Consider the following 24,868-nt stretch of genomic DNA (forward strand, 5'->3'; position numbering starts at 1 on the left):
AGAACTCTGTAATGCAAGTTAAGAGTACTTAAATATAATTGTAGTGCATTGACCTGGACATCGTTTTATGTGTTATTTAGTTATTTATTTATTTGCTATAGGGCCCATTTGATACGCTTTGACGGCGCGAACAGACAGAAACAACGCCGAAAAGCCTTCTCATTGGAGCCAGGGAGCTGTGGTGGAGTGCCATTGGTTGTAGGCTAGAGCTCCATTTTGCAAACAGCTGTTTGAGATGTAACCTCGCCCACTGCTTTTCAATGGGGTTGTCAAAGAAACGTCGGGCTTGACGACGCCGCTGTCTCTTCGTGACGGACCCTGGTCGTCAAAAAAAACACCAAATCGTTTCAAAATGACGGAGAGGAAAGCCGAAATATAGCTCCGGGAAGAGACGGTCCAGCTGCGTGGTAACAAGTGGAGTAAATTCAGGCGAATGAAGGTAGGTCGTGTTGCGTCTTCTCTGCGCTTTAAGCCCACACGCATACACACAAAAGACTATTTGATAACGAAATGTTTACGGACATTTCCTGCAAACGTTTAGAAGGACGATTGTTTTAAAGAAGCAGGATGTTTTTAATGGGTATCTATGAGGCGAAGCGCTGTGTCGTTTGATGCTTTGTGAAGTGGCGTGCGGATGAATCCCAAATGGCATCTCCTTGGATTAATAGGGCACTACATAGGGACCATTAGCTATTATTTTATACCTGAGGTAGTGCATTAATACAGTGAAGTGGGATAGCATTTGGGACATTCAACTGAGAGTCAAGACTCGTTGAAATCCTCAGTGATAATGTAATGCATATTGGGATTAATGAAGCAGTTTGAAATGATTTATAATATGTTTATACTTTTTTTTTTTTTTTTTTTAAGCGTCCACAAGCCTGGACATTGTAACTTTTGAACTTTTGGAAGTTGACCCTTAGCACAGGAAATCGTTTTGTTTGGTTGCAAAGAAAAAAAAAACCATCATACAAACACACGTTACAAAACTGTTGAGCGCTTTAACACTGGCGGCGTGATCATTTCACGTTAGTACGCGGTGACGTAATATTGTAGAATTTATAGGCTACGAACGCCACGTGACCGCGAACAAAACGAATAAATTCATGTTCGCTTGATTGCCTCCAAGTTTGTGATAAACCGAAAACGTTTGCAAAGAAGGTAGGCTGTATCATACATAACGAGTGATGTTTATCTGAAGTGATGATCAGAGCTGGGATTTGTTGCCAGGGATTTTCAATGCGTGTCCAAAAAGTCGTTAGAATTCGCCACGTGACGTCACGGATGAATTTGTATGTCGGTTGAATCGCCACGATTTATTTGCATATCAAAAAGCATTAGATGAGCGAGGATGCTTTTCTGAAGACACCGAGAATAGAACAGAGCTTTAACAAAATAGACAATTACATAAAGAATTATCGTTGGACACAGAACTATAAACAAAAACTACACCGTAAACAAAATAAACTATTTGCATATTTACAAAATACAATAATCTGCTTGTAAATACATCCAAAGAGAGTTTAAAACAAAGTCTGTGGGTGGGACAAACAACGGCGGTCGGTGATTAGATGTTGGAACAGTAGTGGTCAGTGACTAGTTGTGGGGAAAAATGGTAGCCGGTGATTGGTTGTTGGGAACAATTGTGGTTGGTGATTGTTGCGAACAATGGTGGTCAGTGATTGGTTATTGGGAACAATGGTGGTCTGTGATTGGTTATTGGGAACAATGGTGGTCTGTGATTGGTTATTGGGAACAGTGGTGGTCAGTGATTGATTTGTTGGGAACAATGGTGGTCTGTGATTGGTTATTGGGAACAACAGTGGTCAGTGATTGATTTGTTGGGAACAACGGTGATCAGTGATTGGTTATTGGGAAGAATGGTGGTCAGTGATTGATTTGTTGGGAATAATGGTGGTCTGTGATTGGTTATTGGGAACAATGGTGGTCGGTGATTGATTTGCTGGGAACAACGGTGGGGCGCTCCACTGAGTAATGGACAGTCATTAACATTTGTTCAAAAAGTTTCCATATATGTCCATATATGTATTTTTTTCCACAAACGTAAGATAGTGACTACATTTGGTGCCTTTTTAGACACCTTTAGTGACTAAGTTGGTAACACTGATCAAACAAAATGTTTGTTTTAAGCTCTAAACATATGCAATGTTTGCTTAAGGCTAAAACAAGTGGCTTTAAAACAGGATTAAAATGATCAGCTGGTTAAAATTGAACAAACATGACTTATAAAAAATGACATAAACCATGTTTCCTATAATATCATCCTTGAATGTAATAAGTAATTCTTTACCTATATAATTAAACAGCATAAGATACAAATAGCAATCATATAACCAAGAGGAGCAGTAATGAGGAGTACACATTTTTATATATAACAAGAGAACTGTTCTTCTGTCTGAAGAAAAATCCTGCTATTTTATATTTGCAAGATGTATAACAGTGGTATTCAAACTGTGGGTGGATCTCCTTTGGGGGAACAGAGGATTTGCTGGTGAGGAGAGGAGGGGAGGGGAGGGGGGGGACTGGTATGCATAATGGATTTTACCCATGTAGGAAACAACAGGAAAATTAGTGCATGTGGACAGGCTACAGGGCTATGAACAGAGGAGTATGTACACAAACAGCCTTTCAGAAATGTCTGGTGTCAGGGGCTAAAGATGCAAAACATGATTTAACTGAGAAGGAAATAAACAACCATCTAAAACGGTGTAGAAATATGGATTTGACATTAGTTATTGTGAAGATAGAAGTTTATCTTATTTGTGTGATATGTATGAACATGTATTCAATTATCCAGTTCTGTGACAGCATCACAATGTACAACAGCATGCAGATACACATCAAGGGCTTTAGGTAATGTTCACATCAAACCTCAGAATGTGGAAAAATATCATCTGAGTGACTTTGACATTCGTGGTTGTGTGTGGTCAGAGGAGAATTGGCAGACTGCTTTAAGCTCTCAAATAACCACTCTGTACCGCCATGGTGAGCAGAAAAGCATCTCAGAATGGACAATATGCTGAAACATAAGGCTGCGCAAAAGAAAGACCACTTCAGGCTTCCACTTTTGTCAGCCAAGAATAGGAATCCATTGGAAAAAACATTGCCTTGTCTTGTAGGCGTGTGTGGCTGGTAAGTATATTGTATATATTGGGTTTTCTGTGTTTTATGTTCTTGTACCTCTTCCAAATGCATCTGTGCCAAAAATGGTTTGAGTCTCACTGATGTATAGAATTTAGATTTATGCTTTAAATACTTTAGTGTGCACAAGCAAAAACGGACTCATTTCAGCCAAACCTGACTGTTCACATCAAAATCAAAAGTATGGATTCAAAGATTATTGCAGTCATTATCTTAAATCTGAATCTAATCTTCAATATCCAGAGTTGCTTTCATTAGGCTTTCATTTTTCAGAAAGTGATACTGAACATTGATTACTACCATGCACATGAACAAGTCAGATTTGAAGCTTGTAGAGAGTTTGCCGACAATGACAGCCTTCAGTGTGACCTCAGCGATTCCCCTCCCTCGTTTTTGGCAGCTTGATGCAGAAAGTTCCAGAGTGCATGCAGGCGAAATTCCTGATCCAGAAACTTTGCAATACCGAACTGGCAGATGTAGTTTGCAGTGACCTACATCTGATCTAATGTGTTGCATTTAAAGCGGCAGTGCAAACTTGGCACGGTTCAAGCTCTTCAAAGATGATGTCCAAGTCTCTCCAGCACTTAGAGTCCACTCCAGTGTTTTTCTCTCTTGTCTAGCATTTTCTTTCTAGACACATTTTAGTGCATCCTTCACATACTTAGTCATTTGATGTGGCAAAGTTTAAAGCAAAAGCAGTCTGTCTGTACATGCGTCAAAGAATTAACACGCAAAAAGGACCGTTTTCTTTCAGACATGTTTTCCGATTCTGTTGATGGTTGCTGATTATAGCCCAGGACTTTCACAGGGTCGGTTTCTATCACAGTACACCTATTTCAGTAACAGCAATCAGGAAATAAAGATGGACACAAGGCCACAGTGTCATTGATGTGAAGCGTCAGTCTGATGAAGCTTTTTTTTATTTCTTTTCATTTGCCTTTGGTTGACGTACACAGGTCAGGAAGCCTGTTCTTGTTTAAATGTAGAAGTTCAGCTTTTAACATTCCTGTTGAAAGGAGAATGAACCAGCTTTCTACCTTTAGTGATGCATGCAGTAACAAAGTGTCGTAGCTGTAGGACCGTTGTGTGTGTCGTACACATGCAGTTTGTCAGTGAAAGTATGTTCACTGTATGTGTACGTAACTGTACTGTAAGTATGCATGCAAAAACGTTACATGAGTAATAGTGCCCCCTTGTGGTGAAACAGAATAAAGTGTATTGCATTCAAGAGCAGGCGAATTCATGAATTTATTAGCTAGCGAGCAAAAGTGCCAATATCCCTCCCAGTCCCATGTTTTTATTAACCTAAAAATGTGATGGCGAACTTGATATATTAACATATAGGGAGCTAGATAGCTAGTTAACGGAAATGATTGCGTATATGTAGCCATGGTGTCCTGTCCTTATCACATGTATTCTTTGAGTCTAGCTTTTTTTTTTATTCACTCTTGATCTGGTTAACCCATGAGGTGACTGCAGTGCTAGCAGGTGAGTAATTTGACAGCTTTGATGTGACCACATCGACATGCATCGTACCACCATGAGGCATGTTGGTGCTTGTGTTTGGACGTGAAAAGTCTTTACTGGTTCAGATTCGTCCACACCTGACAAATTAGAGCAGTGTCTAAAATATAAAAGAATCCGGGGTTATCAGTTAGACTCTTAGAAGGCCACACGATTTCCTGCTCGGAGATAGCCCATTCTTAATTCCCAGGCTTAGCTGATGCACCAGAGCAAAAGCAATTCACCAATCTGCTTTTTGGTCGCATTCTCAGTCGCAGATGCTCTTCTACAGATCCCCTGTTGTAACTGAACACTTATTATGCATCGATTTTTCCATGAACCTGCAGGATTTCAGTGTACCTCAGACAGTGTATTCCAACCAGTGTTTTTGTGTCACTCAGACCCACGCTGTCCACTGTTGCTGTAAACTGTCTCGATAAAAACGAATTACTCCTGGCCACTTTGTGATATCACACCTCTGTGGTGTAAAAGGCGTAGTCAAGTGGCCTCTTCCTGTGAATGTAGTCAGTTCCTGGTCTCACACTGAGTGACAGACACAACCAGACACTCCAGAAGCACATGAAACTAAACTGTCCTAAGACTCTAGCCATCCAAGACCTCTGATCCAATCTTCTTTCTTTCTTGCTTTCTTTCTAGGTCAGAAATACATAAAAGGGTTGAGCTTTGGAAATTCTGATCTAGCCTTCCGTCATATAATAAGCATGAGCTGTAGGGTTCGTTTATTAAAGTGTAGGCTGCATGTGCTAAGAGATCCACTTCTGGTTATTGCCTTATAATTCACTTAGGTTTACTCGCATAGCTGATGCTTTTAGCCGGACAATTTAACCATTTTAGGAAAATGATTTATAGCGGTGCGGACAGTTGCCCCGGAGAAATCGTCTATCGATTTAAATCTTTTCATATATCCCAAATGTTCAGTATTTCTATTAGTATTTGGACGAAGTGCTAAATGTATTTACCTTGACCGTTTGCATAGATTAGAGATTTCCTTTTCCAAGACTAACCTAAATGCCAGTCATCTTTGCAGTAATCAGCTGTAGTCGTTACTGTGCATTGTCTAGAGTCGTTCTCTTTGCATATGGCAAGGATAATAATTCCAGAACAAATGCATACATATATGCGGTTTATACACTCCACACAAGTCACTTAACGCCTACTTCCTCCCTGATCAGTGGGAGAGGAGAAGAAGAGCGCTGTAACTGCAGCTGTGTGGGATACGCTCAGTGCTCAGACGGCGAAAGAAAGAGAGCGAGCGAGAAAGAGAACGCGAGAGCTCATCCATAAGGAGCTTTACACGCAGACTGCGTTTGCTTCCTTTTGCGGATTTTCTATCAACCCCGGATCGGATCGGATCGGATCTCAGATGTCCTCCAGACTATTATGTGATCAGGACTTAAAATGAGTCTGGTAAGTAGTGAAATGTGAGCCAGCATTGTTGGTTGGTTACGATAGTGTAAGCAAGAAAGTGGAAGGAAGGAGTGGACCGTTTCATGGCAGGTGCTCTTGACAAAAGCGCAGCTGTCCAGCATCATCTTTTTATGTTATATTTTTAATCAGCATCATTGGGTTTGGTTATTGAAGGGATAGTGCAGATTGTACACAGATAATTAGATTAATGGATAATCAGACAGGATATTTGGATATGTTGTGCCTGTGTTGTGTGAAATGTTTCCACCCGGTATGTGTTAAATCTCTTTATATATCTCTAAGGTACAATAGCCGTATGGTTCGAGTCTCTACGTTGAACGTCACTAATCACTCTCCTCCATCTGAAGCTTTTATACAGGAACAGAATGCTATCAGTTAGTGGAAGGTAGATCATGGTCTAGGCTAGTTATAGTAGTTTAGTCACGCACAGGCATAATTACAGCCATTGTCTTTATCTGTATTACACTGATAGCGATGGTCTGGGCTTAATTACTGAGACCCCAGATTTTGAACGATCTTTTATACAAACCAGCAGCTCCGGCTGTCACTTCACCATTGACCAATGATTGTATCCTGGTCAGGGTTTCTGTGGATCCTTTGGATATGAGGCAGGAATACACCCTGGATAGGACGGCAGCCCATCACAAGGCACAAATTTACACACTAATTCACACCTAATTTTGTATCGATAGCATGTTTTTTGGATGTGGGAAGAAAACCAGAAAAGCCACACACACATTATAAGAATATGACCCTCAAACTGAGAGGTGGCAATGCTAGCTGCTGCACCTTGCTGCTATTTTAGCCACTGATTCACCCAAAAGAACATTTTCATTTCATTATATTTGTTTAAACGTAACACACTTCAGTTGGTGTATGTATTTTCTCAGTGTTACAAAACAATCCGATGCTGTGTTGCACACTACCCTCGAACGCACCTCGCCACCTGCTGCAGTAGGCACAGAAACTGAGGATGCGATCTGAACTCTTACCTCGTTGTGTTAATTGGCTTGAACAGATGCCAGATGATAGTTCCAGAATCACAAATATGGAGGGATGTGGAAACGGTGACAAGAACAGCACAGAAAACGAAAACTATCATTTAACAGTTTACCGAATAAAAATGAGGCAAATAACGTTTCTATGTGTGATGAGAGAACACAGAGCTCATCAGCTACATTTCCACCTAAATGCATTGAGGATAAATGCACAGCGCTTCATTACTGGAGAGGATACTAGGAGAGAATAAAGATGATGGCTACATAAAGTAACACCTCTCAGGGATTCAATACTCATTCATTTTCCATAGTGGGTACTAATTTACAGAAGTAAATCACACTAGTCGCTGCTTAATAGCATAGTTAATTGGCCAAGTGTAACATGCCAAGTACATTGGAGCTTTAGCTACCTAATAAATGTGTGATTACATCCCTGGATGCAAACCTCTGTTAGGCTCAGTAACAGTGTGCAAATGATTGAATGTGTCTTAACCCTTGACTAGAAGTGACTTCTGTGGGTTCCTGCCCTTATTGATTATCCATAAGCGCACCGAGGCTCATTCTCTATACTTGCTGCCTGCTCTTCGGATGTGCTCGACTTGGTGTTTTGTTTTTTTCCCCTCCATAGCCGTGTCTCGCATGCAGCAGTTTCACGACAACCACACAAACAGTGCGGACAGATGGGCCACCTGCTTCCTGTTAAAGCTCCATGCACGAGCTGTGTAAAGTCCTGTCGTGCCAGACCCTGAAGTTCTATCTGTGGCAATGATGAAGTCCAGGGCTTTTTAAATATTTGTAGCTGTCTCAACAGAACTGCGTTATACAAACACAAAGAAGTTGCCTCTGCACTTGTATATTACTCCGGTAAACTGTGTGTTAAGCCTGTTTTTTACGCTGTGTGATTTCAGCAGTCTCTGAAGACTTGCAGGCTACAGACCTGTGATTTTATGAAAATGACGACGTCCCGTTTAATCAGCATGATCTGGATCTTATAAAGAATTCCATACAAGAATTTGTATTCTATTTTATTCACACCAATAATGTATTTATAACTATCCAGTAAGTTTTGTCATCCTCCTATTGCTGGATCTCAGCTCTGTAGCAGTGCTTATATTAAGAATTAAATGAAAATTTTCTTCCATTTTTTTTTTTTTTCTTCATAATATGCTCTTGGCCAATTGTCATCCACCAGGAAGCTCTCCTCTATCATAGACTACCAAGCAGAGAGGGTGAAGGCTAACACGTCCTTCCTCAGAGATGTGTCAAGACACCTAACCAGACTGGTAAAGCTTTACAGGAATGTGCTCTCTGCCCTCTTCCGCATACATGAGCTCACTCACAGATGCTCCTGATTGGATAGTGTTGCTGTGGTTGTCTGTCTGAGGAGAGATAGAGAGCATGATATCCCTTCAACCTAGATATCACAGCCACTGAGCTCAACTCCTAATCAAAGAATTCTTTTACAGTGTGTGTTTTTCCCCCAAAAATCATACAGTGTAAGCCCAGCTTTAGTGGCGGCGTGGGATTTATGGTGCATTGTATTGAATACATAATAACTCAATAAATACCTCGATATTAAAGAAATCCCCTTAACTCAGCAAGTTCACTCTTCTTAGGAAAATTGTTCTAAGACCCTAAATTGTCTCGGTGACAAATTGCAAAATGTATTCCATGCACCATGATGTTTCATGAGCTGTTTTCTTGAGAATGTTCCTGAATGATATTTTTACAACTCATTACTCCAAATGAGCCAGAGGCTGCAACAGAACCGCCCCCCCCCCTTCCTCTATAATTGTTTTTCGAGAATCTTTGAAAATAATAAGGAACACATTAAGTCAGCCAAGTTCCACTTATTATAAGGAAGTTATTACATCAGCCAAGTGACATTCTTTATGGGAACAGTTAAGGCTTGATTCATTGAGTCTAACGTCTGCTGTGTGTAGCGAGTAGACCGCTTGCTCCAGAATATCAACGCGAGAGGTCGGATTATGTCGAGTGAATCAGAAATGTTGGGGCTGGTTACTAAACCATTCCTTTGTGCACTCGCCTATTCAAGGCTGATTCACTGACTCACAGGGAAATCCCCCTAGACCTCCACCTTCTCTTTCCTCTCCTCATCACTTAGTAGCCAATTGTGCCGACTCCCTTCTCAAACCGAGTGCAGCTGATTAGCTTTTAGCACTAAATCACTGCATCAGTGATTGTAAATATCAGACTGACCTCAACTTGACCAGCAGTCTAAAACACTCTTTGTGGTTTTGTCTGTTTTATATAAGCATCTTTGATGGGAACACTTTGCTGTATGATGGACCTCCAACAGCCTTTTTTTTTTTTTTTTTTTAACTAATGCAACAGTTTGGAGAGAAAAGTGACCGCCTAATGTACTCCTAATGGCCTTTTGAATGAGTTTGCAAGAAATTCTTTCGTATTTTGCGGAGGTACTGGATGGATTTAGGACAACGCCTTTTCTGTTTTTCAAATGTCTCGAGACCAATGTACTCTGCTGCGCTACATGATCTTTTTCTGATTTTTGCTGGAACATAATAATCAAAAAATAAAATCGTGGCGTTGTGGGCCTGGGAGCAGGTGAAGCATGCTAAGTGTTTCCACAAGGCTCATGCTCTCTGTAGCCTCCTCATTATTATTTAATATTCGATCTGATAGTTAAAGGTCTAACAGGCTCCTCTTTCCTGTGTGAACTATAAGCTTGTGCATTAGTGAAAGGGCGGCCGTCACAGGCCTTGATCTCCTGCTTTTTAAAACGTTGACACTTTGTCTCGTGACGTAGTACCTCTGTCCTGCTGCGCCAATGGCCTTATGAGCTAAAAGGCTAATCTATGCGTCATTTTACCAAAAGCGACCCCAACAACATAGAGGCTTGTGGTTTTAATTTGTATTGACACTGAGCCTAAAAGGAAGTAAATGCCACAGTTATGAAGACTGTTCCGTAATAAAATGCTTTGTATAAAACATTCAGGGCATCATGGACAATTTATTTAGCTAGCTACAGTCACTCCATAGGACAGAGTAAGGATGGACAGAAGAAGAGCAGTTTTTGTTTGTTTGTTTGTTTGTGTTCAGTAAGTAAAGTTTGTTTCATTGTGAGTACCTTGTCGTTCTGGAGTGATAGTAGCTAGTAGCTGATGTTCAGAAACAATACACTGAGTAGGAGCTGATATAATAATTCACATATAAGTGTGTGGACATCATTTTTCTCGTAGCTAGCATTTGCTGCAGCGTTAGATGAACTCCTTGTGCTGAGGATCTCTCTTGATAGTTTCGCAAGAGCAACAATGGATCGGTTTTGCATCGATTGGCATCATTTATCAGGAAAAGTATCCATTTCCAAGCTGAAAATTCTCTCAAATTTCTCAATACAAAGTCCAGTGTTTCTCAGACCACTGAAAGGGAACTGTAGCATCTGTTCTGGTTAGCTGGCTTAGTTTAAAAACAGCGAGGCTTCATTTACTGTAAGTAACATGAAAATCATTTTTCCACAGCATCTTTGAATGGCTAGTTTGTACAAAGTGGACACTTTGTCCTTCAGATTTGGTCTAAAGTGGCTCAATGACTGAAGGTGAGTCATGTGAGGAAGCAAATTCTCAGTAATCCCATCATGATCAAAGCGTGACTACAAGCATGGCAGTTTGCTGTCCTTGTCTTTCCTCATGCCTCATCACCCACTATCATTGTACCCAAAAGCTATTCACAGAGAAACTTAAAGAAATCATTGAGGTTGCTGTCTGTTGGCGTATTAGTCATCATCATCACTGTCTGTTCCACAGGAAGTGCAGTTTTTTTTTAAAACAGTTTATAATAATTTTGGTTAGTTGTTTTTGATGCCAGTTGTTGTTGGTTTTTTTTTTGTTTTGTTTTTTTTAAAGCCTCTTAAAATGCCTAAAACACTAAAGGACTGGCATTTATAAAGCAGAGGTGTGTACTACTTGAACATCAAGTGTGGCTTTTACGATGCCACGCTTGAGAATTGCGCTCGGCCATCTGGAGTGGTCTGTCAGAAAAGAGGAAGGATATGGATGGGTCACAAGCGTGATACAAGCGTGCCTCATTTGTGTCTTAAAAAGGAACTCCAACAATGGCAATTTGTCCAAAGAAGCATAAGCAGACTAGAGTTCTTAACACACCAGCTGTTGGATGCTGAAAGAGATTTCTAGTCTCCTACAGAGTGAAGAGGCCTCTGGAGTTGGAAACTGGAGCTTGTGCATTTATAAAACGAACAGAGGTCCTTCGAACTTGATTAGCTCTCTCATATCTTACATCTAGTCTTTGTTGATGAACCACCATGTGGGAACCTCAAGCTCTCTCTCTTCTCGGGCTGAAAATTTTCCTAGTAGACATATTTGCTGACATTTTTACAGTCTGAGAAATTTCAGAGAAATATGCTGGTACTTTTGTATATTTAAACGCCTGGGGTAAACAGAGAATGTCGTGCTAGTCTAATGGGAAGTGCCATGTCTATTTTAGCTCCCATCACCCCGTTAACCCAGCATATTTCTGCTTGTGCATTTCTCGGGTCGTCGACAGAGTGACTGCAGCAGCAGATCAAAATGGCTTCTTGGTTCCTACTGAGACAGGGGATGTGTCTTCAGGCAGCTTTTGATAAATTGAGCCTTCTCACCCAGTAATGTGGGCCTGGAACCACTCTTGCTAAAAATAGACCTGGAGTCTGGAGTATACAGAGAGCCAGGATTTTCTGTTCAAGGAGGGTTTCTGTTTAGTGGTACAAAATGTTTAGTGCTTGCGTTATAGGATAACTACGTAACAGTTAGATCAGCGATAAATTATCATTCATGAAGAAAAACATGGATTCTAAAAACAGGGACTTTATATAGCAAATGGGGGAACTTCAGGGGGAGGAGTACCTAAGTAAACCCCAGCATCTGTACTGCCAAACTCTAGATCATGTGTATTCATCATATACAAAAGATCCCCCAAAAGGCCCAGTGGGACTGCAGCACCCCCAGCTATTCAGTTTCTAATGGCCCAATGAAAACATGGCTGCTGATTCCAATACTTCACAGAGCTCTTATGCTTTTGTTCATGCCATTGATAAGAGCTTGCTGCTCAGAAGACATTCACAACCTCCATTCACACAACAACAATAGACAACACAATGAAGGGATTTAATGGATCCTGTTTTCTACTGAAATGTACCAATCATATAATATGGATTCGTGCCATATTATAATAAGTGCATTTTCTTGTTAAGGAGGGTGAGAACACCAATTGCACCAAAACAGGCTGTTAACAAGACGGTTGCATTCCATTCCCCAGTGGTTTAATTGCACTTCTAATCCTGTATTGACCTGCATACAGGAAAGTTTTTTTTTTTGTAGATGTGAGCTGCTAAACTGGCACATACTGACCCAAAGGACAGAGATATAGCACTACAAAAAATGATAGATTCTGGATATTTGGACAAAAAGTAAAAGTTGATGCATGCACAAAAAATGACTTCTAGAACAATCATCTTATTTATTGAGCACTGTCTCCATGTTCTCTGTACTTTAGTGATTTCTCTGCACACTTGGAAAAGGTTTGCTTACCTTTTTCCACATCCATATTCATGGCTAATAAATACAAAAGATTTATGAACGCATTTGCAACCATCCCCACCCCGTGGACACAGGAGTGATTGATTTATTTATTTATTTATTTTTTTTTTTTTTTTTTGCCTTTTTTATATATATATACACTATATTGCCAAAAGTATTCGCTCACCCATCCAAATAATCAGAATCAGGTGTTCCAATCACTTCCATGGCCACAGGTGTATAAAATCAAGCACCTAGGCATGCAGACTGTTTTTACAAACATTTGTGAAAGAATGGGTCGCTCTCAGGAGCTCAGTGAATTCCAGCGTGGAACTGTGATAGGATGCCACCTGTGCAACAAATCCAGTCATGAAATTTCCTCGCTCCTAAATATTCCACAGTCAACTGTCAGCTGTATTATAAGAACGTGGAAGTGTTTGGGAACGACAGCAACTCAGCCACGAAGTGGTAGGATGCTGAGGCGCATAGTGCGAAGAGGTCGCCAACTTTCTGCAGAGTCAATCGCTACAGACCTCCAAACTTCATGTGGCCTTCAGATTAGCTCAAGAACAGTGCGCAGAGAGCTTCATGGAATGGGTTTCCATGGCCGAGCAGCTGCATCCAAGCCATACATCACCAAGTGCAATGCAAAGCGTCGGATGCAGTGGTGTAAAGCACGCCGCCACTGGACTCTAGAGCAGTGGAGACGCGTTCTCTGGAGTGACGAATCGCGCTTCTCCATCTGGCAATCTGATGGACGAGTCTGGGTTTGGCGGTTGCCAGGAGAACGGTACTTGTCTGACTGCATTGTGCCAAGTGTAAAGTTTGGTGGAGGGGGGATTATGGTGTGGGGTTGTTTTTCAGGAGCTGGGCTTGGCCCCTTAGTTCCAGTGAAAGGAACTCTGAATGCTTCAGCATACCAAGACATTTTAGACAATTCCATGCTCCCAACTTTGTGGGAACAGTTTGGAGCTGGCCCCTTCCTCTTCCAACATGACTGTGCACCAGTGCACAAAGCAAAGTCCATAAAGACATGGATGACAGAGTCTGGTGTGGATGAACTTGACTGGCCTGCACAGAGTCCTGACCTCAACCCGATAGAACACCTTTGGGATGAATTAGAGTGGAGACTGAGAGCCAGGCCTTCTCGTCCAACATCAGTGTGTGACCTCACAAATGCGCTTCTGGAAGAATGGTCAAAAATTCCCATAAACACACTCCTAAACCTTGTGGACAGCCTTCCCAGAAGAGTTGAAGCTGTTATAGCTGCAAAGGGTGGACCGACGTCATATTGAACCCTATGGATTAGGAATGGGATGTCACTTAAGTTCATATGCGAGTCAAGGCAGGTGAGCGAATACTTTTGGCAATATAGTGTGTGTGTGTGTGTGTATATATATATATATATATATATATATATATATATATATATATATATATATATATATATATATATATATATATGTATATATATATATATATATATATATATATATATAGGGTCTCTAATTTTGTGACATAATTTGTTTTTCCCCTGATTGAGACAGTTGGACAGACCAGAGGACCTTAAGGTCTAAATTTGTGGACATTCTGGTTCAAGTCACCGAGCTCTGAGACCTCCATATTCTGAGTCAGGTTTCTTGCCTGTAATACATCACAAGTCCCTGGAGACTCTATTGGGACCAAGGGAGCAATCCTTCTAATCCAGTTTTTCATTAAGTAAAAGAATCTGTCAATAATGTTATATGGTAGCTAGTAGTCACTATAAGATAAATACGTGAAATAGTAAATGGGAACTACCTCTAATTGACTAACTCAAAGAGGTTCAGTGCAACAGTCCTGTGATATTCCTGAAGCATGTTGATGGTCTGGTTAAGTGAACATATAGAACAGACACTACGTAGACATTTGTTCATGTCGTAAATCTTGCAAGTAATACGTGATAAGAGTATAGCAGACTAGCTTTGACTACATCTATTAACTGTAAGTCACACGAAGGGAACTATGGTTCTTGCTTAACAGGCTAATGTGCTGCATTTGACCCGCTGATTAACAGAAGAATGCGCACTTAGTTAAAAATCAAAGCATCTCTGCCATAAGCTCTTTCAGTCCATTACATCCATTACGTAGAGGAAGTGCACATTTCACAAACATGGACAAGTCCTGTGTCCGAGCAAGCCCACATGCATATCTTCAGTCTCATCAGGAATGCACAGCAAAAAGGAGTACATTAGATTACGGCCTTCAGGCCCTGGTCTTGACTCTTTCTAGTCTGTAAACGACAAAGAGAATTCATCTGTTGATTTTGGACTGAGCCATGCCTCAGGGATCTGCCTGATGATGGAGCATCTCATTTGGCCTTTTATGGAGATAACTGATGGCTCTGAGTGGAATATACGTCCCACACTTACTGGACATGTCCAGACTGTTTAGACATGCTCTGCTCGTATCCAGATGTTTAAAATGGCTGATTAATTTCACCCACTTATGTCTTCTGAAAGTTGCAGAGCACACGGTATTAATAAGAATCATTATGTGTTTGTATCATCCTCTGTCTTGAGGCAGCATGCCTAACTCCCTGGTCACCAGGATCAGCTGCATAACTCTCCCTCTGGTAAATGAGGTGTTATTGCAAGTGCTGAAACCTACACCTGTGCCACTTCCTTGCACCTGTGACCAGCTCAGTTTAATTTGCTGCTTTTCATTAAAGCAGGATGCATTTGGATTACCTTAATAAGAAACACGAGATCAGACTGAAATCTGGCGAGCATATACAAAGGAGTCGAATGTCGGGTTGTGGAGCCAAACTAAACAACTCGATTCCTGCCCCCCCCGGTCTTTGGATAAATCCCAGCTATATTTAGGGAGCTTGTTTGTATGTGCTTTGGGATTTCAGGAAACGTAATATAAGACATTGAACATGCAAACAGCAGTTGAGTAAGTTGTTTAAACAGGGACAAACACAATACAGAATAATCAGAACTGACAGCAGAATGCAGAAGAACAAAATGACCACAAGATCTGGCCGTCCCCTTAAAAGGGTCACGGTGCAACACGCTTCCATTAATTTTCTGAAAAACAAATAGGCCAATTGGGAATTCTTTGGTGCAAAGAGTCTTAAAGGGACCCTGATACTTCTGTTATAGTTCTAGTCTTTTTGACGTGTATCCAGATGATGCCTGCTTTCAAATATTATTGCATTTGCATTTGCCACTGATGCCATTTGCATCACATATTTTAAAGTCAAATAGGACATTCTGTCCAGATGAGAAGCTCAGTGAAGAGGCCACATGCTGTGCACATGCTCCTAAAACTGTGGATTGTGTGGATTTATTTATTTAAAATTTTTTTGGTAAGCTTGGCATTTTAAATAGGTCAGGGAAGTTTGCACTGTTCATGACATTTCCGCTTTCCATTGGCATTCCCCATTGGCTACTGCTGCACTTTCTCACTGAACCGCAGTGTTTTTTTGCATCCAGAACTACTAAACTGGTCTAGCTAAATCCTACAACCTGCCAGGGTCAGACCTCGGCTTTAGCACAGTCCTTCATAAACATGCTTTCAATTCATGTATTATATTATGTTACCATCTTTCCGTGTTTTGTTTAAATGTATTTCATGCAGACTGGAAATTCCTATGCTTCATCCTTTATTTCTTATCTCCACTGCATTAGAATGCCATTACCATTCATGTCCATGCTAATTGGCATGCTTTTTGGTCGTCATGTTTGTTTAAACTAGTCGTATTAAATATAATTCACAAATGTCCTTTTCAGGCCTGGGAACATGTAGTCATGTTGCCTGACAAAATCGAGCAAAATAAATCCACTATATATACTATAACTAATGCAAACACTTACCTCACAGTTAAACATATCAATAAAGAAAAAACCCCAAGGCTTAACTGGACTCGAATAATGTCTTTGGCACATGGCCAAATGACTTGCTCACCATTTCTTAGTCACAAACACAATGTGTTGCCTTAGATAATTTCTTAGAAAAGGACATTTCTAAGAAAAGCACGTTGCCCAGCATGCTAGCTAGTGGATTTATGATTTGTCCACCCCTTATAGGGATATTCATAAATCCTCCTTTGATAGGCTCCTGATTGTAATGAGATCCTCAAAGATGAGTTAATTCCACTTGTTTTAGTCATTCATTAGCAGAGGTATGTACAATATATTTGTAGCATCCCAGTGTGCAAGTCCTGTGTACTCACTGCTGTGTGACTGAACCTCCTCATGCTGAATACAGGCTGGACAAAATCTTTTTTATTGGCCATCTTTACTGAATATTTTAAATATTCTTCCTGTTCTCTCTGTATTTTTTGAGTGTGGATGGTACTTTTTGTAAACCATCAACATGGATTGAAAACTTGGCATGAAAACAGCATTTTGATTTGTCACTTGGTCAGTTTCCAATCTTCAGCTGCCTGGTTTCTGTGACTCAACCAGTCCCCATTTTGGCCTCAGATTCACTTTCTTGGCTGACTGAAGTGAAACCCAGTGCCATCTTCATGTTGCTGTTGCGGGTACTTCAAGGTTAAATGTGTTGTGCATCCTGAGATTGAGATTGCTATTCTGCTCCTTGCAGTTGTAAAGAGTGGTTAATTGACTTCCTTTCAGCCAATGTGTCCATCTTCCTTTTGAATTCTCTTCTCAACAAAGTGTTTTATTGAAAGCATTTTATGAAATGGCGCTCAGTGGATGTTTTTTGTTTTTCTCACCACTATAAAGCAGGGTTGTCTAAAATTTGCCGGTGTGGGTGCAGGTTTTAATTTCAGTCACCATTCCATCATTTTATACCACCTGATACCACCTGTTTAATCAGTTGATCTGGACAACTAGGTTTCAGGACACTCGGGTTTGACTTAGCTGGAATGAAAACCTGCAAACATTGCTGTAGATCCCAGACCAAACAGGTTTTTTTTTTTTTTACTCAAACAACTATGCTGCGGTTAAAGTTACAGAGATCATGTTTTCTGCCCCATTCCGATGTTTGATGTGAACACTAACTAAAGCTCTTAACATGTAATAGTACACACTGCCTTTTGAATGGATGGATAAGTATACACTACCAGTCAAAAGTTTGGACACACCTTCTAATTCCATGGTCTTTCCTGATGTTTATTTCTTTCTACATTGTAAAACAATGCTGAAGGCGGCCGAAATACACAATAATGTCCTTTGAACAGTTGATATTGAGATATGTCTGCTACTGATGCTCTGTAAACCCTTCATAACGGCTCTAATCTGAGGTGCTGTTAATTGGTGATTTCTGAGGCTGGTAACTCTAAATGAACTTCTCCTCTGCAGCAGAGGTAAGTTTTGGTCTTGCTTTACTGGGATGGTCTTCATGTGAGCCAGTTTCATCATGGTGCTTGATGGGTTTTGCAAATGCACTTGACAATACAGTTCTTGCAAGAACTATTCCAGAACACCTGACCTTCGCGTCTTTAAAATAACAATTGACTGTTGTTTGTTGTCGTTACATATGGATTACTTAAGTCCATGTGTGTTACTTCATAGTTTTGAAATCTCCAGTATTGTTCTAGAATGTAGAAAATAAATCCCTAAACAAAAAACATTGAATTAAAAGGGGTGTCCAAACTTTTGACTGGTAGTGTATATCTGAGCAGGTGTTCTGTATCAGTATCAGTTTAGACAAAATTTTAGTACCTGTATCTGTAATTAACAATATAAAACAGCTGTCTGCCTGGTGATTTGCATCAGTGTGTTGCACATTCTATTTTGTATACATCCCATCACTCTAAAAGCATCTTACACTTCATCCACTGCCTTGTTTGGCATGAATAGTAAAAGTGCTCAAAGTGTATAATGCTGGGCAGAGACTGAGAAGAATAGGATCAAATAATCAGCTTTCTGGCACCACTGTTAAGATTTCATATAGCAGTATGTAGAAATGCATTCCATAGCGATGCGAGACACTGAAAGCTGTTATTTGACTGTAAACAGATGGGAATAAGCTTGCAAAGTGACACCATCTTTAATGTGATGACTTGCAGTATAGCTTCCAACAACATCCGTGTCAGGCCTGCATGAGTAATAGAAATGAACTGATCACTGCTCCGGCTCTTCTCCGGCTTGAAATTCTTTGGCATCAGAAATCCGTGGAAAGATGTTCGAGCCCAAAACAATGAGCTTAAGCATGTTATTCATGACAAAAAGCCCTGGTAGCTCTGAATGCAACAAAATATTGTCAAGTATCCAGCCCACATAACACCCACCATGTCACATGGAAAGCTGTTTTCAGAAGGCACGCAGTTAGAAACCCCCATATTTCAGAGACAGCTGGGTTTTTATCTCCGCAGGAGGTGTTGCTTCTCTCTCTCTCTCTCTCTGTCTCTGTCTCTGTCTCTGTCTCTGTCTCTGTCTCTCTCTCTCTCTCTCTCTGTGTGTGTGTGCATGCACATGTGCCTTTTTTTCTCACACACACAGCCCCATCATTCCCAGGAAATTACTGAATCACAGAGCAGTTTACTTAATCGAATTGGATACAATCAAATCCAAGCAAAATTGCTTATGAATCATGGCACCAGCCATTGAGTTATAATTGGAATCGAATTGCTGTTGAACAGATGATTCATATTCACACACTGAAACATTGTGGGTGTTTTTGACCAATTGGTTTTGCCCATCATGCCTGGGCCTAAGCTTAGTCATAGTGCCAACACAGAACTCTTGGTTGGTAAACTGCTTCGCTTCTTCAGCAGAAATTTCAGTGATTCATGAAAACTCGTTTGTTGACAAGTACCATACAGTAGAAGTCCTAGTTCATGGTGAAAAAATAAAATTTTCACCTATACGCACCATCCAAAATTCATTCTGTTCTTTTGCCAATACTTATGCAAAAGGTTAATCAGTTGCTCAATTAGCTGCAGTTATTGCTTACTAGAAAAATAGAGAGAGAGAGTGTGTGTGGTAAAGTGAGTGATGCCACCCCAGCGTTACAGTTCTGTGTGTGTGTTGTATCTCCCTTGTCCCCATTGATTTCCCTGGAACACCCCTTTCGTCTCTTTTATCCACGTCCTGTTCCCGCGGTCTCCTCTCCTCAGCTTGGCACAGCGCTGTAGAGGCTGCCAGGATCCCTGACCCACTTAATACAGCCTGGGAAAAGAAGACACAAAGGAGATGAATAGCTACTTTGTGTGTGTGTTGGTGGGGAAATATGCCAGGAATATACCCCCCAAAAAATAAACTTCTTGAAAGCCACTTGACGCATTCTGCTAGCATGAGTAGCACCAATACCATTTTTGTCCATCGCCTCACTTCTTATCGTCCTCATTTGCCTGGATTACAGGCTTGCAAAGCACCCAGTGAAACTGAGACGATGGTAATTGTTTCGTGACTCTAGATGGTCTCAGATGTACGCTTTCGACTTCCTGTTGTAATTAGGCCATGAAATGAGTTCAGGAGCCACCCGATTAAGTATAGAAATAGAACCTCCGGCGAAATAATTATACTAATTCATAAATTAATGCTTTCTGTCATGAATATTAAAGAAATGAACTGTCCAAGTCCACTTAGTCATTTCAGTTCCTCATAAATCCATTTAGCGCTGATAGAGCTAGATGGGTAATTTTATATATATATATATATATATAGCTCATTTTTATGTTCATAATCTGTGGTGAATATAGCACCACCTACACAAGCTGCTTTTTCTTTCTTTCTTTCTTTTTTTCCTTCCATTTTTCTCTAGTGTTTTGTTTACAGCAGGATTTATCTGATAAAAATGACATCAATGATACTGAAGTTCCAATCAGTTTTAGCCATTTGTTCAGGTCAGCTCCAGCTCCAGAGTCCGAAGTGACTTCTCCCTGCTCGTTGTGGGCCTGAGTATGAAGGAATAAATGCACCTATTTCAAATGTGTCAAATTTTATATACCTTCTTGTAGTGTAGTAGTTTGTGTGATGATGGTAAGTAGGTCTACCTTAGCAGTGAAAAGAACAAGAATCAGCTTGGAGTGGCTGCACCGTTGTGAGCTATACCTAGTCAGTGTACATCCACAGTGTAGTTTGTGTTTGTGTAACTGTCGTCTCAGTGCGATGAAACGGTAATCGGAAGTTAATCTGATCTTCAGCGGCAAAACTCGTAATCCTAAATAGTTAACGATCTGCATCTAGTAGCATAGTAAAGCTCTGTATTTGGATCTAGTAGGATAGTAAAACTCCTTTGAATCTATTTCATTGAAACAAATGCAATATGTGTGCTGTTTTTATCTTTTTAAACTATCTAGAAATAAGAGTTAACAGTGGAGTAGATTCGGGTTCCTCCATGTTTTTCTAGTACTTGCACTCTTTAGCTGGCATTTGACAAGTTGTTTACATTGCCATGGAGATGCCACTGTCGATCACTGTACTACTTGATGCCCACACAGTTCAGATGAGGCAAATCAAATATTTTGTAGTTTCTAAATTGTAGTTAGGAATATATATTTCTGCCCCTGGGATGTGCTTATTTAATAAGATATTTTTTTTAATCGTGTCGCCAGGAGATTTAAAGCATGAGCTGAATTTTTTTTATCATAATGGAATGCAAGCCACCTTGAAATGCAATCAGCTCCGTTATAATGCATTCCAGGGTTTAAACATGGCAGAATTATACACCAAGCACATCCACTGCTTTTCTCTCGTCTTGCCTCCGTTGCAGTTCAGTCAAAACAGTACAGTGTTTGTGCTACAGTGAAATGTAATCATAAGTCCTGGCGGTGAAGGTCTTCAAGCTGCATCTTTTAACAAGACGGGAAAGCAGTAAGCACTCTGCTTCGTTAAGTTGAGGACAGCGTTATGTAACAGCATGTTTTGCTCACTTATAGACGAGGACGGCACTAATGCTGCCTTTGTGAGTGGCATTTGCTGATGCGCTCTGATTCTTCAAGGCCATTAAAGAAGTCGACTGTAAAAAAAGAAAAAAAAACATTGGCTTCAAAATGGGAAGATCTTTTGAACCAAATGTTAACAAGATGGATGCATGTTGATTCAAACAGCTTCATACCACAGTGTCATAACCGTCCAATCACATCCAAGTAAGAATGCAGCTGAGTAAATTGCATTGCGTGTCACATCCAACATTTCATTAAATTCATTTCAGATTTATGTCTCCCGAGTGGCAGAAGAGCGTTCGCCTTATTGTTAGGAGAGCGTGAGGAGATCAGAAGCTGGGAGTCCATATGATCATAATTGGCCATGCTCGCTGGGTGGGGCGGATGACATTACTCTCACCCCCGTCAATCAGTTCAGCAGAGCTGTAATGAAGGCTGTTTTGTCTGAGTATATTCATCACGTCTCCAAAACGCGCTGTCAATTTGAATCAACATACACTCCCCGGTCGCTTTATTAGAAAACCTTTAATACTGAGCAGGAAACCTTTTTGATTTTAGCAGTATAAGCAGTAAGGCTTCATGACATGGATTCTACAGCATGTTGGAATTGTTCCTTTAAGATTCTGGTCTTTAAGATTGACACAATTGCATCCCATAAAATTGTTGCAGATTCCTTTATTTCTACCCCACGCAAAATACGATCTGTTCTATTCAGATGTGGTCACTGGGGAGGCCTCTGAAGTACACTTCAATCATTGTCATGTTTATGGAAGAAATGTAAAAGGAGTTTGTGACGTCCTAAGGGTTTTTCATGTTGTGCGTTCTGGTTGTAAAGAGTGGTTATTTGAGTTTCTAGAGCCTTCCTAAAGGCCCAAACCAGTCCTGCCATTCTCCTCTGATCTCTCTCATCAGCAAGGCGTTTCTGCCCGGAGAACTACTGCTTATGGCTTTTTTTTTTGTTTTGTTTTCCAGGCTATTCTGTAGAAACTCTAGAGACAATTATCTGTAAAAATCTATATTATATTATGTATTTTCCTCCAGTCTGATATGTGAACATTAACTAAAGTGCTTGAGCTGTATCTGCATAATTTTCCGCATTATACTGGTGCCACATGATTTGGCTAATTAGGTAACAGCATCACTGCATGGTGTATGTGTAAATTGTACTCATTGCTCTTTTTTTTATCTCTATTTTGCAGGTGGAATGAGAAGACAGGTCATGGGCAGATGATGGATGTTGAGTCATCATACTCGGATTTTATTAATTGTGATCGCACGGGCCGCAGGAACGCAGTGCCAGACATTAAGGGAGACGGAACAGTGGTGGGCACCAGCGAGCTGACCAAAGACATGGCTGAGATGGACCTGAAGGCAGGAGGTTGGTTTGTGTGTGTGTGTGTAAAGTGTGCTTTCTGTAGTAGACCAGGTGGACAGGGTCAAGCTTACATCATCTGCCAGCAACACTTCCTGTCTTTATATATTGCAGGCCCTCAGAATGTGTATTTTGTGCCGCCTGAGTCGAGTCAAGTTAATAATCCAATTCCAAATCGAATCACTGGATACTTATTGAAGGACAATGTCTTAACAGCATACTCAGAAGGCGCCTTTTAGTTTGAGCCCCTCTCCTAAGAGCCTTCTTCCCACTTACATTGTTACCTTTCCCTTAAGGTTAGATCTGCTTGTCAGCGGGTCTTAAACACAAAAGGAGTTGAAGGAGAGGTTGAATAGACGCAGCCACCGCAATCAAGCATAGCTCTGTCATCAGCGCTTGGAACAATTCCCACTTCCCTTAACCACTTCCTCCCTGTGTGGGAACATTTCCACTCTGGTGAATAATGAAGTGCGGACCAACAGCCCATATATGCCGGACTCGTTCTTTTGTTCGGTCTGTCATTTGAATTTTTCATTAAGCAACACTTTAATGGCCAAGCAGACTGAAGAAAGGGAAACACCGAGGAAATATGAATTCCTTTCTCACAGTCTTTTATCTGGTTAATATTTACTGTCAGATACAGAGTGTGAAAAGGTGATGAGAACTGAAGTGCAGTTATTGTTATCCCGGTGTGGCCGGATATTAAATAGCAGACACCTTGCATTTGCATTTGTCAATGAGCTGGAGTTTATTATTTATGAAATAACTTGTCATCATTTGCTCATTTTGTGGAACTGCTTTGTTGTGGTCAGGGTGGTGGTGGATTCCTGAGCCTGTCCAGGGAAAACGGGGAACAAGGCAGGGACGGAGAAGCCAGTCCATCATAGGGGACACACACATTCACACCTAGAAGCAATTTAACCGAGACAGTGATCCTACCAGTTACAATGCATTTGTTGCTAATATGGATTGTAAAATCCCTTGTAATATGCTATGGAACAAATATATAGGAGATTAGGGGCAATCTAAGGGATGCAATTTTACCCTCTAAGCTGCAACTGATGCTTGGGATTATCACTGAGTAATACTGCCTCAGTCTATTGATGTGCTCTGGATAGGCTAGACTTCTGCAGCAGATCTCATTTGTATAGCACTTTACAGGCAAATGCTCTTATCAAATGTGTGTAGAAAATTAGGTAGTTATTATCTATCCAGTAACATAGAATTACTCTAATGAGATGAGCTATTTCAGATCTCCTGATTATTATATCATCACACCATTCTTGGTTATTTCCTCATATGTTTCAGAAGCCGATGCCACCGGGGCTCCTGCTGCCGAAGCGGAGGCCTCAAGTAGTCAGGAGCAAGGAAAAGAAGGAGCATCTTAAAGATGAAGGAGCTCAAAGAGGAGAACCACCACGTCCTCTCTCGTTCCCCACACTGTGTGAGGTAAGGAGCTGCTCTGAGACGGGCATGCTTCATGCGCCTGAACGCTCTTGCGTCCCTGAGAGACTCCAGGAGATACCACTACACAGAATGGATTTGCCATGTACAACAACACACTCCAAGTTGCGTTATTCCTGCCATTCCTCAGAAGATGAACTGACTTTTCTGAACATATGGAAAATATCAGACCCTGGATTCAGAACTTCATGATTTCAAACCAAGAAATACCAAATAATACCTGTGCTGAGGATTCTGAATCAGTTTGATTTTTTTTTTTTTTAAGTAACAAGCATAGTTGTAACAAACTGGGAAAATATTTATTTCCTAATATTCCCTGAGGTCAATAGTTTTTTGTGTTTCTGGATTATATTATATACTTTATAGTGTATGTAACATTATTAACAATATTTATATAGTACATGAGTCAAAGCTTTCTGCTCACTCGAAAAACTGCTTTTGTTTTCTCTTTATATTGTATGTACCTCAATAAATGGGAATGATGTTACAGTTTAGATGTCTTTTATGAGATCACACTACATGG

At 40.6% G+C, this 24,868-nt stretch overlaps 1 protein-coding gene across 3 annotated transcripts; it reads left to right on the top strand.

The window, feature by feature from the left end:
• The first annotated feature begins 203 nt into the window (after window positions 1–203).
• pkig (protein kinase (cAMP-dependent, catalytic) inhibitor gamma) lies at window positions 204–24,607 on the top strand. Of its 3 annotated transcripts, none has more exons than XM_058410624.1 (3): window positions 204–439; window positions 22,709–22,887; window positions 24,190–24,607. In XM_058410624.1, the coding sequence occupies exons 2-3, from the start codon at window positions 22,737–22,739 to the stop codon at window positions 24,267–24,269; spliced, it is 231 nt and encodes a 76-aa protein (XP_058266607.1). In that variant the 5' UTR covers window positions 204–439; window positions 22,709–22,736; the 3' UTR covers window positions 24,270–24,607. The 3 variants fall into 3 exon arrangements, with proteins under 3 accessions (XP_058266607.1, XP_058266610.1, XP_058266609.1); XM_058410627.1 differs by lacking the exon at window positions 204–439 and adding an exon at window positions 1,024–1,161; XM_058410626.1 differs by lacking the exon at window positions 204–439 and adding an exon at window positions 5,908–6,093.
• The last annotated feature ends 261 nt before the right edge of the window (window positions 24,608–24,868 follow it).

This window comes from Hemibagrus wyckioides, linkage group LG15 (genome assembly GCF_019097595.1).
Source record: "Hemibagrus wyckioides isolate EC202008001 linkage group LG15, SWU_Hwy_1.0, whole genome shotgun sequence".
Taxonomy (NCBI): domain Eukaryota; kingdom Metazoa; phylum Chordata; class Actinopteri; order Siluriformes; family Bagridae; genus Hemibagrus; species Hemibagrus wyckioides.